Raw genomic sequence first — 23,213 nt, 5'->3', positions numbered from 1 at the left:
CAGAAAACAAAGAACACGAAACAAAAGAGCAAAAAGCTCTAGCTAGATTTTGTGCAACAGATGAATGCTGATACAGCGATTAAGTCACCATTCTCAATTAGACTGCTCACATACAACAGCATTTATTCGCTTAATGACCTTAAAGTTACTTGGCTAATTTAAAAAGGTTTAAACAGGAAAAAAAACATCCAAACAAAAACTATCCCTGCCTTATTTAGGGGTTCATTTATGTACTTTCCCTTTAAAGTACAGCTTGCATTTACTACAGCTTGTACCCAATAATATACCGGTATGTGTAATAAGAGATTACATCAGCTTTAAAAAATCCTTACCTTCGTTAATTTTGGATATATCTACGCTAGAATTATTAAGCTGCAAGGTGGCTTGCAGAGCAGGCAGCAGCTGTCGAAGGAGATTTGGGTCCTGAAGTAACGGAGGAATCGGTGATTGTGGGACAGGTGAGACAGGAACTGTAGGAGCAGATGAAGCAGGCGCAGAAGTTGGATTCAGTCCAGAAGCAGAAGATGTAGAAGGAGTTGTGCAAGAATGGGATACAGACTTGTCCACAGATGCAGACTCTGAACAGAAGACAGACAGTAGTTTTCATTTTCCCCAATATAACCTGAAAACTTCTCACTAGCACAATATTCATCTTAAATTCAGATAACTATAAGAAAAAAACCCACCACAATAAAAATGGAAGATATTTGTTATCTAGTGTTATTTATGCTAGTCTAATACTTATTAGGAACAAATACACAAAATTTTTCCCCTTCAAGATATTGGACTGGAAGCTGTCACTATTACACATGGGAATTTTTTGTCCTCTAATTTTTAGGCCAAACGTGGGTCAAAAATTCCTCAGTTATTTCTTCTTTTACTGTGCATATGCTCATATTCTATGTTTTCACTCATGATTCCAACCTTTCTTTAGAAAATATGTTATGAACAAAAACCTTATAGTCCATTTTACAGATAGGCTAGTATGTCAAATCTGCAGGGAAGGTATGAGCTGTGCTCCCTTTATTCAGAGACCAGGCTACAAGAAGCTAGAAAATAAAGTCCAAGTATATCATACACAATCCAGATACATTGCTCAGGATTCACAGACAGGATAATGAGCTGTACTAGAATTTTAAAACAAGAGCTATTAACATCCCCACAATGGAGTGGAAAAACATCTAAAATTTATCTGCCCATAATTCATTTCAAACTTGTCAGCTTCTCCTGAAGTATGAAGACCTATATAAATATCTAAAGGGTGAGTGTCAGGAGGATGGGGCCAGGCTCTTCTCAGTGGTGTCCAGTGACAGGGGCAATGGCCATAAACTGGAAAACAGCAGGTTCAACCTGAACATGAAGAAACCCTTCTTCACTGTGAGTGTGACAGAGCACGGGAACAGGCTGCCCAGAGAGGTGGTGGAGTCTCCTTCCCTGGAGACTTTCAAAAGCCGCCTGGACTTGTTCCTGTGCGATCTACTCTGGGTGATCCTGCTCTGGCAGGACTAGATGGTCTCTAGAGGTGGTTGGACTAGATGGTCTCTAGAGGTCCCTTCCAACCCCTGCCACTCTGTGAAATCTGTGTGAATATCCTTTATTTCATTAATCTTATTTTAGCAAATACCAACTTACTATCCACAGAAATGCTTAGTACTTAAATCCAATTATACTGTATGAAATTTATTATCATTAATGTGTTAATTTTAAATTTGACTTCCAGTTAACATGAAACTTCCTCCTCCATTCCAGCACTATGACAAATTTCTACACCAAAAAGTATCACCACTTACTACAGGTGTACCATCAGTCACTTCAAATACCCTTCCTTTAAGAAGACCACTTTAAGAAGACCATATTTCAACTTTAGCTACCCCTTCTCTCATCCCCATTAAAGCCATCAGTGACCTCTGCCCCAGATTCAGTCAAACCTAATGCCTCTAAAGCATCAAACAGGTTGGATGATGAGTGGAAAGATGGATATGGATCCAAGATCTCACCCAGGATGCTCGCCCATAATACTGAAGATCTGGATTTTAAACCCACCTCAAAGTGGGCAGAGAATGTCAACCTGGATATTCCACACCCCAAGCAAAAAAAACAAATTAAAGCTAAAATAACTGGCTGAGAAACTTTTACTCTAAAGGTGTGTTCAGTATTTTCTCTTTGGATAAATGGTCAAGGTAAGGAGAGGCTGACTTTTAGTAAACAAGAAAAATGAAAAGGTCTTGTTTTGTTTTACTATACAAGAATAAAATGTTACAATATTTCTAACAGCTTTTGTTTTCTGACAGTCTTAATTGCAACTTTTGAGACTAATTTGAGAAAGAACCCTAAAAAATATAAAACCAAAAAATGTCTGAAGGGAGTATCAATACGTAAAGCAAATGAAATAAGAAATCTCAATGAAAAGAAAGAGGAATTCTGCTTCCATGCAGCTCCAGCAGAAATAGTTCTTAATAGGTCCCAAACATGCCAAAACACCACCTTTTCCACTCAAGTAGTTGTCAAATCTAAACCTGGAGGAAAAAGGAAAAAAAAAAAAAAAAAAAAAGCCGAAGAATCCAACTTTGACAGCTTGCAAGGATGCAACAGCCAGAGCACACAGACACATTCGGATGTTTCAGGCAAACTTCTAAAAAAGACGCGGCCTTAAGTAGTCACAAGCTCCTCAGGACAAGGGGTTGGTTGGCTTTCAATGTGTCTGCAAAGGGAGCTGGGCATTCGGTCAGGAGCTTCCGTAAGAACAACTTAAGGGGACAAGAAGCGTTACAAAGACTGAAGAGGGGGAAAAAAGCAGTTAGAAAATTTGTATACTGTTTTCAGTAACAGGTGACTAGGTCAGTTGACTGGGTATTAGCCCCCACCCCCCAAAACCAGTAGGTCATTAGTAAAAGTCTCTGTTATAGAAGTATTACATACAAAATCCTAAGTTACCGTGTTCAAAGTAAACTTATTAAGACAACTGCAAGTCAAAACACATCAAGCAAACAGGAACCTTACCATACTAAACAAAAACATGTCAAGTTCAAAGTGAACTTGGATCTGTCATAGTCATAAGGACAAGATGCACTGGCAGACAAAAGCAAGGTAATTAAGCACAACGGGGCATGTTAGTACTTCCAAGTCTCCTACCCTACAGTTTTGAGAACCTTACCAAAAAACACCAAACACCCAAAAACCAACAGAACACTCTAATTTAAAAACAAACAAACAAACCGGAAACAGACATTAAGCAACTATTTCAAAACATCTTTAATGTAGTTAAGCTTTTCTTCACAGTTGAATTACTTTAAGCAAAGAAACAACTCACTACTATGTCATTAATTCACATAAGCAATACCTGAGCTTCAAACCACACCACTTCCACAGCTGGAAGTATTTTTCACCCATGCTGCAATTTTGAAACACAAAATAAACTGAATCAAAGACAACTTGAGCTAACAATGCAGTGAAGGCAAACCTTAAGACCAGTTCTGTGTACTTATTCATTTCTTGAATAAAAGGAGTCAAAATATGTCATACAAAACCATTGAATTCCAAGAGGTCTGTAGAAGTACTTTAGTTTGGGTGAGCCTCTCTGCTATAAAAATGCAAACTGAATTACATCAAAACAACTGAGTCCAGGTAATTCTTTCAGGCAATATGGAGACACTATTCTGTAGCTGAATTATTGCTGGCATTTTAGGTATGTGGTAAAATATACCCATGAAAGACATTTATCACCCAGATAAGCCACCCAGAGAAAGTAATGTGAAAAAAGGATGGTGTCTAACATTAACATTCCCATTTTCTTAGATGGTAACATCAGAAAACCAAGAGGGAAGAGTGCATCTCTGTGGTCATGACTGACTATATACACGTACATTGTGCTGTAACTATTACTGAACATCACAGAGGATGCAGAGTACAACGAATGATCAGAACATCACTGCACTTCACAATTTAAGTGATTTAAGTTATTCATTGTGAAATAAAGGGTATAAGCCTGTTTCTGCCAAAAGAGAACTATAAAAAAATATTTGTGGCAATACAAATATTTCTTGGTTTTATTAAGTAGCCTGAATGTCTATTTTCTTCTCTGCAAAGGGAAACTCCTTTGTGACGAGAATAAATGTGCTAATAAATATAAAGTACAGATTAGTTCTGTATAATCACAACTTTCATTACCTTAATTTAAGCCAACCTATCTTACTCCATGTCTTCCAGACTGGACACTTGAGTTCACAGAAATAAATCCAAGAAATACAGCTGATAAAACAAAGCATCTAAGCATTTACATATCACTTCATTTATAATTACAAAGGTTTAAAACTGGTTTATGATGCTATACATAACTTAAAAGGCAAAACTTGCAAGTTAACACAGCCACTCAAAACTCCTCAAGATGAAATGTTAGTTGCACAAAAATCCTCAGATACCACTCACTGGGGTGTGTGCATTTCCCTTGCTTTTTCCACAAACAGAAGCAGAAACTTCTCTCTCCCTCCTTTCCCCCCCCCTAATTCCCCTTTTCCAATTTGCTTTGAGTCTATTTCATTGTATATTTTACCACACAGCTAAGTTTCAAAGTAAACACTATTTCCTAGTTTCTAAAACATTTACTAGGATTTTTAAAAAGTGCTTGTCAACATATTTTCATGTTCACTAACAAGCTAACTACAGTATTATTGCAAAATAAGGCCTTTGATTACACAGCAGTTATTCATAAACCTAATCTGAACCATTAATACATCAATCAGACTAACCTTGAACCTACAACTGAAATTTTTCAAACAGAAAATGCCAATTTGGTCTGTGTCTTGCACAAAAAATATTCGTAAGAGATGAACTATGCTGCCAGGCCTGCAGAAGTCCTAGAATATGACTGAAGTTGCCCGCTATTGGACAGGGCAACTCTGCAGCCCTCTCAGTGTCAACACTATTTCCACACAAATGCTATGCAAACGACTTCAACCTCACATAAATTTTCAGCTATTATCATGAAAGTCCCACAGAAAACTTTTAAAACAGATTAATAAATAAATAAATAGTTAAAACCAAAAGCAGACCATACCCTGCTGCCATCTTTTGAAATGCTAAAAGTTCTGTTAATTAAAATTTATATGGTATAGCTCTTCTTCTGAATAAATTAAAGAATCAGATGTTTTAAATAATTTTTTGTGATTTTAAAAATATGACTTTGCACCAATTTTTCTGTGATAAGCTAGACGTTTAAACGTAAAGCATTAACGTTTTAACTTCTGGAGCTTTTAAGAAAATGTCTTGAAAAAAATCCATTCACTTATGACAATATGAAAATCCAGTATATTTTCTGACAATCATGTAAAAAGCTGATCAGATGCAGCCTACATGGAGAACTGCAGTATATAACTAAACAACTTTCTGGACCATCAACTTCAATCATATGGAAAAAAAAAAAAAAGGCACGTGAAATAAAGCCATCCAAAAAAAGCAAAGGAAAACAAAGCAATCAAGTGGCAAACAAAACCAACCAGATGTGGAGATTAACTTAATGTGAAGAACAACCAACTGGTTTTATATTAAAATGGAACAGGAAAAAAACCTTTTTATAATGAAAATAATTCTGAAAGACCACAACGATGAGGAAAGAGCTGTCTATTCACAACCTACTCTGCTGGAGTGTGACCTGCGATCACATCTTTTGGACAAAAAGGAGAGAAGCCTGAGTTAGCGGGCAGTATTCCCTGTGCCAAGAGCCTGTACGACAAAGGTGCGTGTCTTTGAGGCAGGTTTCACAAGGCGGTATCTGAAGTAAACTGGAGGGTATTGCTTGCCCCAGAATCACCACGTCAAGTCCAGAATGGAAACGTTACACTGCCTATTTTCAAGCAGTGTGGATGTTTTAACAACAAGGCCAAGCAATCCTTTCAGAAAAACCAGCACAGATAATTTTCAGCAGTTATGCCGTGACATTCCTCAACTACGACCTAGATGCAAGAAGGCAAACACTTTGCTTCTCAGAGTTTGAGGCCGTTATTAAAGTTACTGAATCTTGCTCTTACCTAATCTCTGCTCCTCATGACAAAAACCTTTGCTCCTAAGCGAACAGCTGATCCACTAGTGAATTCCATTTGGAAAGGCAATCCTTCGCCCAGTATGTTACAGTTAAAGCTATTCAGACTAGGTTTAACGCAGGGGGCTGAAAAATGAAGTCTTGTGACTGTTCTGCTGCTCTGTTTCAATTAAGAGCTCTTGACACCAACACTCCCTCACCTCTGTTGTGCCTCAGTTGCCCCATTCTACCTGCTGCTGAAGCCCTGCTCCTAGTACTTGCTCACTCCCTTCTTGCCCCTGGTGTGCCATGTTAAGTGAGACTGGGGAGGGGGGAGGGAGAAAATGAAGAAATGCCTTTTTTTGTGCAGTAACTTCCTTCAGAGTCCTGACAACTAACATACTAGTACTCCCCATACAACGAACAGCTTTAAAATACTCCTATACATAGCTTGCTCTTTTTCTGCTGCATATGTGGAATGCTGCTTTATTTCAGAGATTTATTTTTTTTGATGACATGGAAATTACTCACTACTGATGCCCAAATTATCAGTGTGATCCTTTGAGTGTTCCAATAGCTTTTACTACTGATGTAATTTTTTAATACCATTTAAAACAAAACCAATGCACTCGAAGTCCTTCAGATTCAACACTACAGTATTACCAATCCCTATGTGAGCTCGAGTTGCTTCTTGGCTCTGCCAGCAAGTCAGGCACGTCTGCTTTCACAGCACGCTCCCTGGGAGGAAAACTGCGTAACAAAATTTTCAGAAATTCAATGCCTTATTGCCTCATAAACCTCACTTACCTCTGCTATACTGACTGAACAACTACCACCTCAAAGAGCTAACTGAACTGCTTCATTTGCTGCTGCTGATTAAGAACCACAACACACTCACCTGTACTGAAGTACCCTGAAGCTGCTGGACAGCCCAATAATTAAGTTTGTTCTCTGAGCACTGTCAGTCACATTTACCTTTTTTTACATAGTTCAGTCTTGACCTACTAAGGACCTTAAGCCACACCAAAATATAGAAATATTTAAAATCAATGCATTTTGTAAATACATTTGGCCAAATGAAACTGTGGTAACTGGGTTTTCAGATGCTCTCAAATTATCTAAAATAAAATAATAATAAAATCCATATTTTTCTCATTTGGATTATTCCAGTCTTAAAACTAAATTTTCCTATTTTATCTCTGCTGCCAAAATAAACATAACAGCAATGCTCAGCAAACAAGTCTAAAGTACTGGAAGAAACCCCTAACAGCCTCGCTAGTGTAATTTTTTTTTCCAACCACTGTATGAATTGAGCAATATACTTAAAACTGCAACACTCAGCCACAGACGATGCAACAATACCAGGAGCAATGTTAATAACCGACTGCTAAAGCCTAGCAAGTGTTACAAGTAAGAAAACCACAGGGGTGAGAAAAGGATGAGAGAGAAGCTCAGCTGCCGCTGACCAACTGCTTTAACCCGTCGGCAGCAGGGTCACAGCCAAGCCAGCACTGCCCTGGTCGGCCTGCCGAGCTTGGTCAGAAAGGTGAGTATCGCTGCACTAGAAACAGAAGTACTGCCTGATGGGACTTGGAGGAAAGGTGTGAGAAGCATCCTACAGACAGACACACTGTTACGATATGGACAATACAACATTTCATTCAGTAACTGAATTAGAAATAGGAAAATGTGCTGTGCCCTACAGATAAAGCAGCCAAAACGTAGGAAAAGCAACCCCACACTTTACCTGCATAAAGCACTCACAGTGAGCACAAACAGAAGCAGCAGATTCTGACTGGAACATTCAAACCAAAGGGTAGAGGTCAAATAGTTCCCCGGGAACTCTCCACTACTGCCAGCCATTGAGGGCAGAGGACTACTGCTAACAGCTGAGCTATAGTTCAGCCAGGGATTTTATTCAATCTCCTTGTGGGACTACAACATACCCCTGCAGCAAAAGAGATTGAGCTGAAAAGTGTTGTTGATTTTTGTGGGGTTTTTTTGTTTTGTTTTTCACAACTATTAGTGAATTAAAAAAATACACACTAAGAACAGAACTATTACCGCAGCGGTACATATATGCTGGCGTAAGGCTGCCAGCAACACAGTGACAAGAAGAACTCCTTCCCGCAAGGACTACTGCACATACTGTTCAGTCATTTGGACCAAGCCACTTCTATAAGCAAAAATATAGCTTTACTTCTATTTAAAAAACAAGAGAAGGATGGCACAGCTAGTGAACAGACAAATATCAAAGGCTGTTTGCTTTACCAGTGTAAAAATAAACCCCTCAAACTATTTCCCAATTTTACAAAGATACTTTTAGAAGATTGTTTAAATGGAGTGTCTCAGGACAATTTTATTTTTTCAGTTTGTGTAACAGCTATAAACAAATGATTTTTAAAATTGCATACCTACAGCACTACAGATTCACTGTCATCTCTGGGAAAATGAGTTACAGAAGCAAACTATCCAAAAACATCCCAATGTACAGCACTGCTTCCTCCCTTCTTTTACATTTAAATACATAAAATGATACAGAAGGTATATTGGTCACATTTCGTATCAAAAAAGTCCAACATTCACAAAAAAAAAAAAAAGAAAAAGGTAATACTATGGAACATACTCTTTGAATGATCTCTTATCATAGTATAAGCTGCACTGAACTCTTTTGTTTCTGTAAGAATAGATATTTTCAAGTAACATATTCCAGAAAATGTGAGTTTTCTTAAGTATTTGAAGCTCAACATTCACCTAATTCTCCACTTACTTACTAACATTCTGTAATCCACCCTGTCTGAAGCTCAGGAAGTATGTTTGCTCACAATGAAGTGCCATTAAACAACAAGGCAAGACTATTACTGAGGATCTATCCATTTAACCCACAGAAACTTAAAAATATTACACTGGAATACAGAAATTAAATGATTATTTAATACGGAACCGTCCACGGTCACATGGGTTCTAAAGTAAGATTTACAGTGTCAAGACTGCTCTGTGCAATCATTTTCACTGTTCAGACCCAACTGTATGTTCTCAAATTCATGTCCTGCGTAAGAAATACTAGAAGTCCCTGTCCACATGTGTAGCAGATGTTACAATGGGAAATTCCTCCAACTGCAGTAACATTCAGTTGCCCAATTTAAGTGGAAGCAACTCAAAGGTATGCGGTAAAGCAGGGAAACAATATATCCAATTTGAAGTCTGATCACACACCAAACAGGAATCAAGTACAGGTCAGAACTGAGTAATATTAAGGGTTTTCTTTAAGTATGTAGATACCAATGAAAATAGAGAGGCTACGCTGAAGGGGAGAGCACCTGACATGGATGTTTTGCACTGTGTTTAAAAAATGCATTAAAATGCAATCAAAACAGAGGCTGAACTAAAGCAGGCAACCACAGTATTCAATACAAGAGCCATACATAAACTAGTACACCCTACTTCTTGCTTTCCTGTGCTGCATAGGAAAAGGCTTGCCGAAAATCTGTTCCCCTGTAGTTCATAGTCGACATTCACGTACCAGGTCATGCAAACTGGCACAAAGCCTCAAAAAAACCCACACAAGCTTTCTTTACGTGCACCATGTTTTTTATGCTGTGGTATTTGCCAATGCAAGGTATTGTTTGGATGGCCAAGTGCACTTATCTCTGTGTAAAAGCTGCAATTCTTCAATAAAGAAAACGGGAAGGCAGGAAAGCAAACACAGAGTGTAAGGCCAATGTCAGTCCCAAGTCCTTTGGGTCATCTTTTTAGCACTACACTATTCTTCTGTAACTAGACAGACTTGCAAGTATCAACAGGGCAACAAGCCATCTTTTGAAAAAGAATTCTGTGTCACGCTAATTAAGCAGTATTTTACATTAAAACCAGTCATGTTTATAAAAAATTACTTTTCCCCTCCCAAAATAGAATTTTCTTACACAATGTTATGCTATGAACTCTACTATGCCTAAGTATCACGCTATCACTAATAACATGCATTCCTCATAATCTTCTTGAGCTCTTAAATCCAATTCAAATACAGACTTCCAAAGGGTCACAAACAACGCACAGTAAAGTCCTGATCTTCGCTTGATGACTCTGAAATGTTTCTGGTATGCATTACAGAGAAATACAAACTTTCAGCAGCTTTAGAACTGAAAAGCCAGTATGTCACAAGACAGAGATCAAAACAGAAGAGTAGCTGTTACAGATATATAGTAAACTCTAAGAATTACACTCGTGTTTATTGAAAAGTTTGCTACTGGCATTCCAAACAGTAACAGCAGTTCATAAAATATAATGGTCCAAAATGACTTTCAAATGGTGTAACTACATCTACGTTAAGAACTCCAATAATGGCAAAGATCCAAAACAACATGAGGGAGGACAAAAATTAAAATATGTCCTGCTAAAATAAGTCTTTCAAATTATCATTTGAAATTATAATTTGCAGAATAAGCCAGTAAACAGCAAATATTGCAGTGCCAATTCAAAGATGCATAAGATACCGTCAACACAGATTAAGGGGAAATAAACACATCAAAACAGTAATCAGGTTCTCAGCGCATACAATCAATAGGAAAAAGATCCTTAATTTTTAGAAATAATATACTTTGAACAAGCAATGTAAATGCAATGCATCACTGTAAGATGATACCAGAAGGAATTTTATTAGACATACCTTTTCTCTCTGTTTTCTGTGCAGGGATGGAAGATGTGGATGTAGGCAGTTTTGATAAAGTAGATGCTCCATTAGCATCAAAGGATTTCTTTGGCTGGTGATCAGATTGTAGAGAAAATGGACTAGGAGGAACAGTGCTTGGGGTAGCAGTTGGATGAACCACGGGTTTGATGGGATGCTGTACTGGAGTAGAACTACTGTGAGTCTCTGCTCTTGGCAGTCTGTAGTCTCTGTCATTGTGTCTGCTTGTTTGAGATAAAATATTCTGTGGGAGCATACTACTGGCGTCACTGGAATGCTTGTCTTCCACTTTTTCCAGGATTCCCCAGGTAACATTGCAATAAGAAAAAAAGACTAAATTAGAAACTTGTATGAGATTGCGGTGACTTTGATTAATAAAGATGCACATCAACAACTAGAGCTGATTGAACTTCTTATGATTATAAAAAGCCTCAAGCAGATCGGCAACAAAAAAAGGCAAAATTTAATTTTACTCACTGACAAAATGCATTTTCTCAGACCTTTGCTTGATTTAGAGTCCGGTTAAGCACCATGTTTTGATGAAAGGCTGCTTTATAACAAGTGTTACAAGTCAAGTTAACATTTGAAGTCTCCTAAAAAAAAATCTAAATCAAAATCTATTATTTCCATCTCACGTTTAGCATGAAGAGCTAATGTGTGCCATTTTTCTTTTGTTCACTGAAAATCCTGAACATCGAGTGTAATTCAGTAGTTTCAAATTCCAGCCTTCAAACAATTCCACTTCAAGTCATTTGAGTACTACTACAAAGAATTTACTTTCCACTGAATTAATCCAAGACGACTATATATGAAATGAGTGACTAATCTGCATTTGTCACGCAACCATCGACTTTGAAATATGCGACACAGGGAACACACCAAGTAAATACAGAGTAATTATTTTTATTGATTCCTAGATTTTTCACCTGTCACAAAACAAACAGTTACTGCAATATGCATTTCTGCTATCTTTTTATAGCACACAGTATGTTTCAGCATATGCAGCATGTTTCAGCAAACGCAGAAAACCATCCCTTTATATATCTCTGCCTCGCCAAGTCCCAAGCGAGGGGGGAGAGGGGGAGATCACCACTTTGGCTTCTACTCTTTAACCACCCTGAGAACCATGCTACAAATTCATCCGAACTGCATCAGCATGCAGAAGGAATCTCACAGTAAAACCACATCCCAGAAAGATGTGACCAAGTCAGGTATCATGGAAAAAAATAAAATCCAAGTAACAGAAATTCATAGTCCAGGAAAGGCTTTGCTAAGAGTACTGGCATGATAAATATGTGCTTTCAATAATGTACACATGACTGAAGCCAATGATATCATAATCCATTAAATTAGCTTATTATTTTCAGATGTGAAATAAAGGTTTTAAAAGAGACTTCTGTGTCTCTGTTTCTAAGTTCACAATATGACACTGACAGTTCTCAATGATCATGACAGTCTAACTATATCACAAACTGCAAATTGTTTCACTAACTACCTATAAAGATAATTAAATCAGGCAGTAGAAGCTGCAAAAAGGAGGAGTACCGTGAAAAGCATTAAAAGACTTGAAGTTATTTTAAGAAACATTTGGGACAGCTGTCCCAAAGCTATCCGCTTTGGCCTTTTTATATAAAAAGGTGAGAAAAACAGCTAAGGAAAGGAATTTTTTTAAGTTTGGAAAAGAGAACAGTAATGCAAACAAGGCAAGAATATACTACTATAAAAAAAGCACATACTTCCACTGGCAAACCCACTGGCAGCTGTCGCCTGCATCACCTCTCTTCTGTAATCCCTATCTTTTGGAAAACTGTTAACTGACATTTTGTTTGCTTCTTTTTGTCTCTGCTCTCTGAAGAAAAGAAAACACAAGTTAAGTAAAAACTTACATCATCTAATAATATAACACTTTCCATGGGTGAAGTTACATGAGATGCATTAAACTATTGTAAGAGATTGCTGCTGTAGATAGGGAGGCAAACTCCAGGCACTGCTTCCTTACACCCTGCTTGTCGAAGCCCCCAGTATACCAGTTCAGCTCACTAACGTTGCAAAAAAAACCCCAAAACCAAATAAAATAAAGCACCTCCCCACCAAAAAAACCCCCAAACCTACCATACTTCCCAGCCCTGTTCTGGATCATCAAGGGATAAAAGAGTTGACAGAGGTCATGGTAAAGGTCCATGCAGACTTGGACTACAATCTTTTATAGCAGCAATCTGTTAGGTAAGCTCTACTGCTCTTAAAATGAGCTTAAGAACATTTGTTCATTATACAAAGAATACAGACACACACATATACCTTTCCAGCCACTCTTTTGGTTTTTCCCATTGTGAAACTTCTGTTCGGCAGTTGTAATAGTATTTTTTGCCCGAAGAGCTGATGTGTTCAGACCAATCATCCGCAGAATCGTAAGCCTTTGAAACACAGTGTTGGACAAAAGACTAATTGAGAGTTTGAATACACAAATTTTAAAGCTTCCACCATTTAAAAAACTACCTGGCATCCTCACATGCATGCCTATTGCTGCTTTCCATTTACATAATTTCTAACTGCCTGTTTCATTTTGACAGTTTAAAGACATGATGACCATGCTCCTGCTGCATTTTGCAATAGTTTTTTCTGGTTTATTCCTAGCAACCCCAAACCAAAAATCTAATAGTATGTTTTACTGAGATACAGTAATAAATATTGTTAACATTAGTTTTCTGCATGTTAAAAATTCCTCAAAAACTATTATATTATAAAAAATTTTTTATACTTTAAACATTTATTTATTCTGTTTTCAGTGCAATTTTTAACAACCACCACCCTAATTACTAAAACTTGGATAATAAAGCGACTAAAATTCACAATGAGTAATGCATCTTAAGTACGTAAAATCATACTGTCTTCTCTAGATTTACCAAAGTTCATGGAAAATATTTCCCTCTATATCTACTTCATTTAAAAAATGTAGAATTTTAAAATTCAAGACAAGTACCTCAAAACTCTAATGATTATCAATTAGAATAGTTTTATAACATACAACACCTGCAGCTTGGGTTTACACAGTGTTTATGAAATGAAGACTGACACTGAAAAATTCAATGAAGCAGGTAATGTACAAGCTGCCTGTTCTAGACAAAATGATGAAGACCATGTGTATGAACAGGGGTGACACAGGGATGAATACCATCACAAATACTCACTGCATCAGAAGCTTTGCTTGGATTATTGCTGGGATTAGAAGAATGTGAATTTGAACTATGAAGAGCACTGTGGTTATGTGAATTTTCTTGTGGAGAGTAACTGGTCCCTAAAGGAAAAAAGGAAAGACTGTTCAGCATTTTAAAGAAATCAACCATCTGCATTCTGAGGAGGTGGAAGGGGAAGGGAAAGGAGAGGGGAGAAGGCAAGTTGTCCACAGCCTGGACCACAGCATAGTTCAGATGCAGAAGTATTTCAGGGGACTATAAGAGTATTTCTCTTTCACACAGTGTAAAGCTCAATTTCCTTTCCTAGTTACAATAATGCATTATGTCCCTTCACCAGTCTTACTGTCAAACTTCATTCCACCACAAACAAACAAGTAGCCTCTTTATTTTTTGATGGTTGGAGGAGTCCTAACGTGCCAATTCACAAGTTAAGAGACATTTTCTTCTCCACATTATGTCAGAAAGTTTAAACAGGTTTAGCAACAGCCTACATACTTAGATACACAAAATCAGGTTCTAAGTTCATCGAAGCAATGCTGTTTCTTAACTCTTTTGAGACTACTTTGTAACTGGTTCTAGGTAACTACTTCTGTTTATGCATACAGATGAATTTTCCTGCACCTCAGTCTCCACAGTATAGGTACTGACATGTAGAATACCAAAGCTGCATTTCCAAAACCGCCACCTGCTTCTGGCCTCCCTAACAACTGCTTCTCAAGGTGCTTGCTGTGAAAACACTTCAACACAGAACAGCAGCTGGGAAATGAGAAGGGAGATAATTCTCAACACCTTTTACACCTACATTGGTGCCTAAGCTAAAGTCACCAGTTCACCTGAACACATACATTACAATTAAACAAGGCCATCCATTAAACTAATCTGTTTAGTACCCTACAAAGGTCAAAGGCCGACTTGCATATGACTCTGCATGAGTTATTGTAACCTGAACCATCAATAGCTCTGAACCTTTTCCTACACTATTCTGGTTAAAATCATGTCATTCTGTGAAATAAATAAATAAATAAAGGAAAAAGTCTTGTCCTCAACTACAGCCTTCCAAAAGCAAGACAGTTAGTCCTACGCCAAAAGCATCCTGCACGCTCAGACACGTAGAACGATTTACCATGGGGGTAACTTAGAACTTGTCAAAGCAATACTCACAACCTCACATGCTTGTGATGCACATGAATAAAAACAAAACACTGAGCTTCTAGTGAATGATGTGACTTTACCTGTTACATACATTAGAAAATTCCAGAATTTAAACGTTAATATACATTTATAAAAACAGACACATTTAATTCCCCTAAATGTATGCAAGAAATGTATTATAATTACAAGACACTAATTCTCAGTCACACCAGCAGTCTATTTTTTTATACACTGATTACAGAGAGAGGCAGCTGTTCAATATTTTCATATTAATCATTCCATTAATAGTCTTTATTTATTTACTGTACCCTTCCCAGACTCTACTGCGATAAAATCATTAAAAGTTTCTTCATGTATTTCTGTGGGTTGCTTAATGCAGACAGTTAATTTCTACTATAAGGTAAAACCATCTCCCTTTTTAAAGGTGAAAACAAGATGAAAATTTACCAGATGGCTTGTCTCAACAGTGTGATGTTAGTCACTTCAAACTTCAGAAAACACCCATGTAGTTAATTTACTGTAATCCCATACCATGATGCAGTAACACTACACTTTGTTCAGCGTACTCAAGATGTAGTTTGAGATTTTTAAATGTTGTAGAGGTCTTAATACACTGCCACAGCGAATGTAATCTAACACACAGTTTTCCAAACATGAGTAAGAGCCAACAACATACATATTAAATCAGTAAGTCCTTTAATGCCAACTCTATCCAACCCATAAACACACCCCACACAATCACTGAGCAGACTTTCAGCCCCCACGTAGCCTAACAGCTCAGCAGCATCCCCCCACCATTTCACACTGCTCCCTGCCGCCCTGGTTCCCAGCCCCAGTACTGAGTCACAAAGCATCTCAGAGCAACTATCAGAGCAGCTGCAGCAGTCACACCCACCTAGAGCTGGCCCCGATAGCAGAAACACCTACCGCGCGGCAGTTCCTTCAGGAGCCCCTGGACCTCTCTGTGCGGAGCTGCAGGCCTCCTAGCAAAACCGCCAGGCTGCACATCCATGGGCTTGCCCTCAATCAGGGATCTACCCTACCTGAGCTGGCCTCAGCTGCAAAAAAACAGATCATGGCAGCTCCAGCAATACCGACTGCCCTGGCTTACAAGGGCCAACCACAACTATATACCCAATGGTGTCTAAGACAATTACACAGTGTAGTTACAGGTGCAGATTTGCCCCGTACTCCCATTTTATTTTATGCATAATACCGCATTACATTTGGATTGGTACCTGAACTTTAAGGGAATGTGCATACGAAAGGGCTGCCAAACTGGTATTTGCTGTTGGGAAGCTTCCAAGATCAAAACAGCTGACGGTCTGGACAGCAAGTGTCTCAGGCACTTCATACAAATTCAGGGCTTAAAGATCATATGTAAACACCAAAACCATACCACCAAATTAAGCACATACTAAAACCTTGCTGCCTCAGTATAAAAAGGTACGTACCCGCATAGCGGTCACCTAGGAATTCTGACAACCCAGGCAAGCAGGGAATGCCAGCTCAGGTTGCCAGGGAGAGATGCTCAAGATCTTTAAACGGCCACCAAATTAAAACAGTATGCAGAGAGCAAACCACAAGTGGAGGTTCACCTCTAAAAAGAAGCAGGGTTCCACTTACTCATAGGCTAGCTTTCACCATTAGCAAAGCCTAACCCAAGCTGTTTTAAGGTGGCTGTGACTTGCCATGAGCTCTGTGTCTCCCAGCTGCATGTCTGGCAAAGCAGATGATGAGAACAGGGTCACTAAGATTAGTCCATATGCCAGAAACAGGCCTGATAAGGTAGACAGCAGACTCAAGACGTTCCCTTACAGCACTTCTCACTCTTTCCTCTTGCATTTAGGCCTTCCTTACTAGTCTCACTTTCTTCAAGAGACTTGTTTTTAAAATGCTTATTAGCATACCTTAAGATTTAATAATTGTAAATACACATCTTTGATGCACCATAGAGAAATTCATATTGTGCTATAAATCCTCCGTTTCAGTTACAGAACTCCCCATGGAAACGTTTACTGCACCATCACTGTGACTTTCCTCAGCTTAATCATGATTTTGGAAGCAGTTAAATCTGGCAAGAGCTATTCCTAACTGGAAGATGGCCAAGAAGGGCATCAGCACTAGTTATATAAAACTGTAGTGGTGCAACTGTCTGAGCAGGCCTCCACCAAAACTCTCTCTAGTGATCACAGGGCAGGTCAGAGCCAAGGTTAAATTATCACCATGATCTTCAAGTCTTTCCAACAAAATCACACCTTCCTCACTAATGCATGAAAATCAGCAGAAAGCACACAAAAAGCACGGTTCTGGGAACTAATTAAAAAAAAAAAAAAAAACCAAAAACAGGCTGTGACTCAATGCCTACAACAGATTTGAGATTCTGCCACGCTAAGTACTCACTAACATTTTTGTAAGCAGTTTCCAAACTGATGAATCCAAGACAGTTTGAACTGAAATGAGGCTTCGACACTACGCTGGACTCGTAAAGCAGATATAACATAGGGTTAAATAAGAATATTCCAGTTTGCAACATAGTCAACTTTCTCTACCAATTATTATATTTAATTAATGTCTCCGTTAACACCACTAAAACTCTGTGAAATTAAGAAAAGTTGAAATGCTGAGTTAGCTAAGGATCAGATTGCTCTAATAAAGCCACTGATTTCTCTCCCTTCTCCCCTGCTGCCTTCCACTCCTTCCTTTCCAAAACCTATACACCTATACTAGCAACTACAGCATCCATTTGTAAACAGCTAAATTTTCTTGCTGCTTGATTAGAAGAAACAAATACATCACTGTGCATTCCATACTGTCCCCTGGCATCCAAGTGTCTTAGCTTAATTACAACTCTTAAGCTCAGAACATTATACGGTATCATAAACACAAAATCTCCAACTGAAATGCACAAATCGGAACACTGAGACACATTAGTTATCTTCAAAAGATAATCTACAACCCAGATCAAACAGTAAAAAACCCTTTTTTATCCTATTTTTCATCCTCTTCACAAAACGTACACTAAGAAATTAGACAGCAAACAAGTATACAACCCTCCACACGCACACACAAGACTTCAGCCAGGCACAAGCAGTAAAATTACAGTAGTTGCAATAGCACAGTGTTGCACCATACAACAAACAGCGCATTTATGCTTCCTTTTCAGTCAAATACTTTGTTAATATCTTAACTCTCCTTTTGTCCATAACAAAAAGTGTCATTGCAGATAGTACAAAGAAAAGTTAACAAGTGCTCACCAGCTGGGCAGGAAGCACCACAAATGCTCCCCAGCAATAATGAGTGCTGTATCTGCAACTCAGAGGTAGTCCTCCCCCTTCACTTCCTCCAGAGAGAACAGGGATTCAGAAAAGGCTCTAGGAGAGTCGTCTTTTCTGTGCCCAGAAACTAGGCATATGGAAAGAAACAGCGGGTAGCAGAAAAGCAAGGAAGCTCTTTCCACTTGTTTCAACTCCATGCATACTGTTCTGTGACTCCATGTTCCACCTCTTCGCCAATATGCAATCAAATTCATTAAGCTAGAGGCAATATTAGACCTTGAACTTCCTCAGCAGAACAAACACTGCCCAACTGAAAGGCACTATTTGTTAAAAGAGAAAACTTAAAAGGAAGATAGTTCATGCTAGTGATATTTTATGGGGATAATTAATTAAGACTTGTTCAAACAGTGAAAATGATAGAAACTTATCTAGTATAAGCCTAAATTGTCTGAAGTGTATTTCAACTGACATCTTTGTGCAGAACACTTTCTCAAGTTCTGCATATGGGAGGAAAACAAGTAACACAATAGGAACACAATACCCAACATCTCAGCAATAACCGAACAGCCTCTCATGGCCATTTTTATTTGCCACATGTAAAAGCAGGAAGACAAAACCCACTTTTTCTTCACTGCATTTTTATGTGGCCTGCTGTACCAAAATAAAATATGGCTGCCTTCTGCAGGCAACTAAAGGCATAAATGTGCAATTTTTCTAGCAGAGCAATGGCCTCAGAGAATACACCAACTGTGCAGTAACATATTCCAGAAATTCCTAACATGCTAAGTTGAATGCACAGGGCTCTGCCAAAAGAAAGAACATCTAGCCTGAGCACTGTAGTGCCCAATTACATACCCGTTAATGCCCTCCCCACCCAGCAGTGTTTTCTACCAGTCAACAAGTAGCTCTTAATGCCCTCCCCACCCAGCAGTGTTCCAGTCCTCCCCACCTACCAGTCAACAAGTAGCTCTATGAGCAAATGAGCTTACAAAGCCTCATTTCCTCTCCTGCCCTCCTCTCCTACCCGGGACAGCAAAGTCCGTGCTGTTTTGTAATGTTTGATTCACTGGATAATCACCCCAATGTGAAGAAGTTTTCATCTCTTTCTCCAAGTTACCATTCACAGAAAATTTCATGGAAATTAGCCCAAAATGTTGGTATAAACAGACCAATGAAGTACATAAATAGAATGGGACAAATGACCAGTAAGGGATAAAAATGATAACGTAAGCATACAGTTTTAATAAAGAAGCATAATAAAATGCTTCTTCTAAAATGGTAGTAAGAAAATGACACCTCAATTTGCCTGTTTCACTTAAATTAAGGCAACGTCCAAGCAGCTTCTAAACCTTTCTAGTAAGAACACCTCAAAAAGACCCAAAGGTTCTAAAGTAAATATTTTTAAGCAAACTGAAATCTACGAGTTGATTTCACGGAAAATCAAGAACTATAGGTGGACAGCAAATGTAAATCTGAAGAATTTGTTATTTCTTCCCTTGGGTTCAGGTCACCTAAGAATAAAAAAAAAAAAAATAAATGCTAGCAACATGCTCAACATTTCTAGGGTACCTACTTCATTTGAGATCAAACAATCTGACAGCAGCTTAAGCAATTTTACCCATGGAAAATACGAAAAAGTACCATGAACTTCAGCAATACAAAGTCATACTCCTAACTCTCTAGCCCATCATCTGTTGTGGTTTAGCACCAGTAAGCAACCAAGTACCACACAGCTGCTCGCTCTCCAGTAGAATGAGGGAGAGAATTGGAGGTAAGAGAACTTGTGGGTTGAGGTAACAGTAGTTTAATACCTTAAAGTAAGTGAAATAAAATAATGATACTAATACATAATGAAAATACTGCTACTAACAATAATGATAAAATGTAATAAAAAAGGGAAAAAGGTAAAACAAAAATATACAACAGCTGACCACTGGCCAACTGGCACTCAACCAGCTCAGAGCTGCAATTCACCTCCTGGCCAACTCCCCCAAATTCCACCCCAAGCATGACATTTGATGGCATGAAATGTCCCTTTGGTCAGTTTGGGGCAGCTATCTGCGCTGTGTCCCCTCCCAGCTTCTTGGAGAGAAGAAGCTGGGAACACAGATGGAGTATCAGAAACTGAAAAAGGCCTTGACTTGATATAAACATTCCTTAGCAACAACTAAAACTAGTAGTGTGTTATCAGTATTATTCTCAGCACAAATCCAAAACAGCCTCATACCAGCTACTGTGAGGAAAATTAACTCTGTCCCAACTAAAACCAGCATATGCACTGCTACATCATCACCGATGACAGTCCATCTCGAAGTATTTTGAATCTTCCAACACTCGTTAATCTTATCACATTTGTATGAAGTAGACTGGGACATTCCTCTAAAAGAAACTAGAAGTAGTTGAGAATAAAGCCAAACAATGCTTTCATTCTTGACTGTAGCTCAGAAAACATTTACATCTCTGATACAGTGTAGGGGAGTGTACAAGAGAGATTCTCCTGTCCTCACCTAAGAGTTTCACACAGAAAGGGACTTTGTCATTATTCCAACATACAAAATGAGAAGTGTTGAACTGACAGCAAGAGTCCCTACCATGAACTAATAATGATGTTACCTTAACTCTAGCATGGAGCATATGGGCAATAGGCTGAATTTCCCTCTTTCAAGCCCTCCCCAGCAACACATCACAAAACCCAAGCAAACAGCCCTCCTGTGAACATACTGCAATACAGTACTACGAGATGCCAAGCTCAGCAAGGGAAATCTAACAGCACCGCAAGGATGCACTGTTCTTCCTCAGGCAACAATACTGCCACAACCCTCATCACCTCTGAGTAAGCAGAAGACTGTCTGCCACGGGTCTGTGCCTCAGACTGGCCTACTTGCTCCTCAAAAGATTACCAACACCACTACATAAATACACGAAGAAAGCTGTGAACAGGATTTCAGGTTATGTCAAATAAAGTACATTACGGTTTCTAAACTGGGTAATAAGTAGAAACTAACTATGGCTGAGTATCTGATAATAAGCAGTTGCCACAGAGATGGAAAACCGTTCACTTTAACAGAAAACAGCATGCAGAGTGTATTCAGTGCACGTCACAAAAACCCATTTTGCTTCTGTCAGATCCCCTGAATCTCTATATCTGTAACCACCAATACACAATAAATGTCGGTAGATAATTCCGATTTTACAAGAAAAATAGAGAACAAGACATTTAAAAAAAATTAGTCATCTGAAGTATTTTTAAATTGCCAATATGCAGATGCTCAAATGATTTCTGAAAATTAAGCTTAAGGGTTACAAAAGCTGGATAACTAAATCCCTTAAGGTTGTGGAGGAGAGGGGAGGCAGTCACAGTTCTTTTTAACATTCAGGAAGCTTCCCAAAGAACATAAACCAAACACATAGGAAGAAAAGCCGATGTTTAACAACATACACCTCAGCGATTTAAGTTGAAAATTGCTTAAGTGCAGACACCTTCAGAAAACTGGGCATCCCACTGTTGGAAGACTACAAACAGCACAGTAATACTACCAACGACTGATACACAATAAACTGGTCCTCACTGACAGAGGTTTGAATCAAGTCAGGGGTCATGCAAAAAAATTTCTGCTTACAAAGGAGAAAAACATCCAAAAGCAGTGGCCAGAACAGAGCTCTGCAGTACTCCTCCATCTTCCATGTATCAACAGCACCAAATCAGTACTCCCACTCATAAGCTCCAACCAATTAAGCAAGGTATGACAACTTAATCTCCCTGACAAAATCCTCTGAGCAAAAATAAGATTAAAGAAGAACGAGGCCATGTTGTTTAGCAACCCTCAATTTTCTTTCAATGTTTTGGGGATAGCTTCTTGGGGATTCACAGCAGAAGGTTCTGTGAATGCAGTATTACTCACAAATTGACTTGCAGGTAAAATTCCCATTACTTAGTTTAAAACAAGGAAGAGGAAGTTGCAGCTTTTGCTGAACACAGGTAGCGCCATGCAGTGACAAATGCTTGCAAACTTAATCCCATCTTAAAAGTTTCCTTCATTTCAGCTGAGCTTGCCCCATTCAGAATCCACAACTCCACAAGTATATGGTGTAGAACGATGAGAAAAGGAGTCTTTATTACAACACACTACCACAATCCTGAAAAAAAAGTTAGTCACAGACACAACTACTACACATGCCTAATAAAAGGTCTGTGGCAGAATCAGTGCCTAACCACATTAAAAAAGGTAAGAACAAAAGACACTGTATATCTCCCTTCTTAAAGGTCTTAAAAATCTTAACTATAAGTCACATTATCTCAGATTCGTACTCTCAAGATACATCCTATTTGACTCCCATCCAAAGGCATGCAAAATTTTGTCTCATTCAGTTCTATCCTACTTTTATTTTGTAGGCTATCACAAGAAAGCCTTATTCGTCCTCCAGTTACTTAATAACCATATCTGAAAAGAACCAAACTCCACTTCAATACAAGATCACTGCTCAAGTGCTATTAATATTTGCCAGTTGAAGAGAACTTTGCTTCTCTACTAAGACTAAGCAGCGTCCATGAAATTTTTAGTAACTCATCACAAATCAGCAAGCTAACTTGAAAGTATTTAGTATTAGAAGTAGCAATAACTCAATAAACTTCTACAGGATAACTTGTGAAATGATCAAGCTTAGACAAACTAAGCTCAAGACATGCTATACCACACACACACTTATTACAGTATAGATACGCAATGAGTGTAAGAATTTTAATTTTATGCTTATTTAATCTTTAACTGGGAATTGGTTTTGAAAAGAAGAGATGCTAACAACATTCTGGGGGGAAAAAAAGTCAAATTTTTGCCACACAGAAGTTCTTCATTAAGAAAAAGGAATGCTGGCCCAGGGCTCAGGGGGGG

General features: G+C 38.4%; 1 protein-coding gene across 2 annotated transcripts in view; it reads right to left on the bottom strand.

The window, feature by feature from the left end:
* The window catches only part of WAC (WW domain containing adaptor with coiled-coil), a 59,349-nt gene that overhangs the window by 22,640 nt on the left and 13,496 nt on the right, over nt 1-23,213 (bottom strand). The window contains exons 2-6 of one of the 2 annotated variants that reach the window (XM_010151383.1): nt 13,889-13,995; nt 12,999-13,114; nt 12,437-12,549; nt 10,680-10,988; nt 333-578 (exon numbers count right to left, since the gene is read on the bottom strand). In XM_010151383.1, the coding sequence (XP_010149685.1) occupies nt 333-578; nt 10,680-10,988; nt 12,437-12,549; nt 12,999-13,114; nt 13,889-13,995 (891 nt within the window). The remainder of the gene's footprint in view (nt 1-332; nt 579-10,679; nt 10,989-12,436; nt 12,550-12,998; nt 13,115-13,888; nt 13,996-23,213) is intronic. The other variant, XM_010151384.1, reaches the window with a different exon arrangement.

The sequence above is a fragment of the Eurypyga helias genome, unplaced genomic scaffold (genome assembly GCF_000690775.1).
Source record: "Eurypyga helias isolate BGI_N326 unplaced genomic scaffold, ASM69077v1 scaffold9385, whole genome shotgun sequence".
NCBI classification, from domain to species: Eukaryota; Metazoa; Chordata; class Aves; order Eurypygiformes; family Eurypygidae; genus Eurypyga; species Eurypyga helias.
The sequence above is the reverse complement of the archived record's forward strand: the minus strand, read 5'-3'. Positions and strand labels throughout refer to the sequence as shown.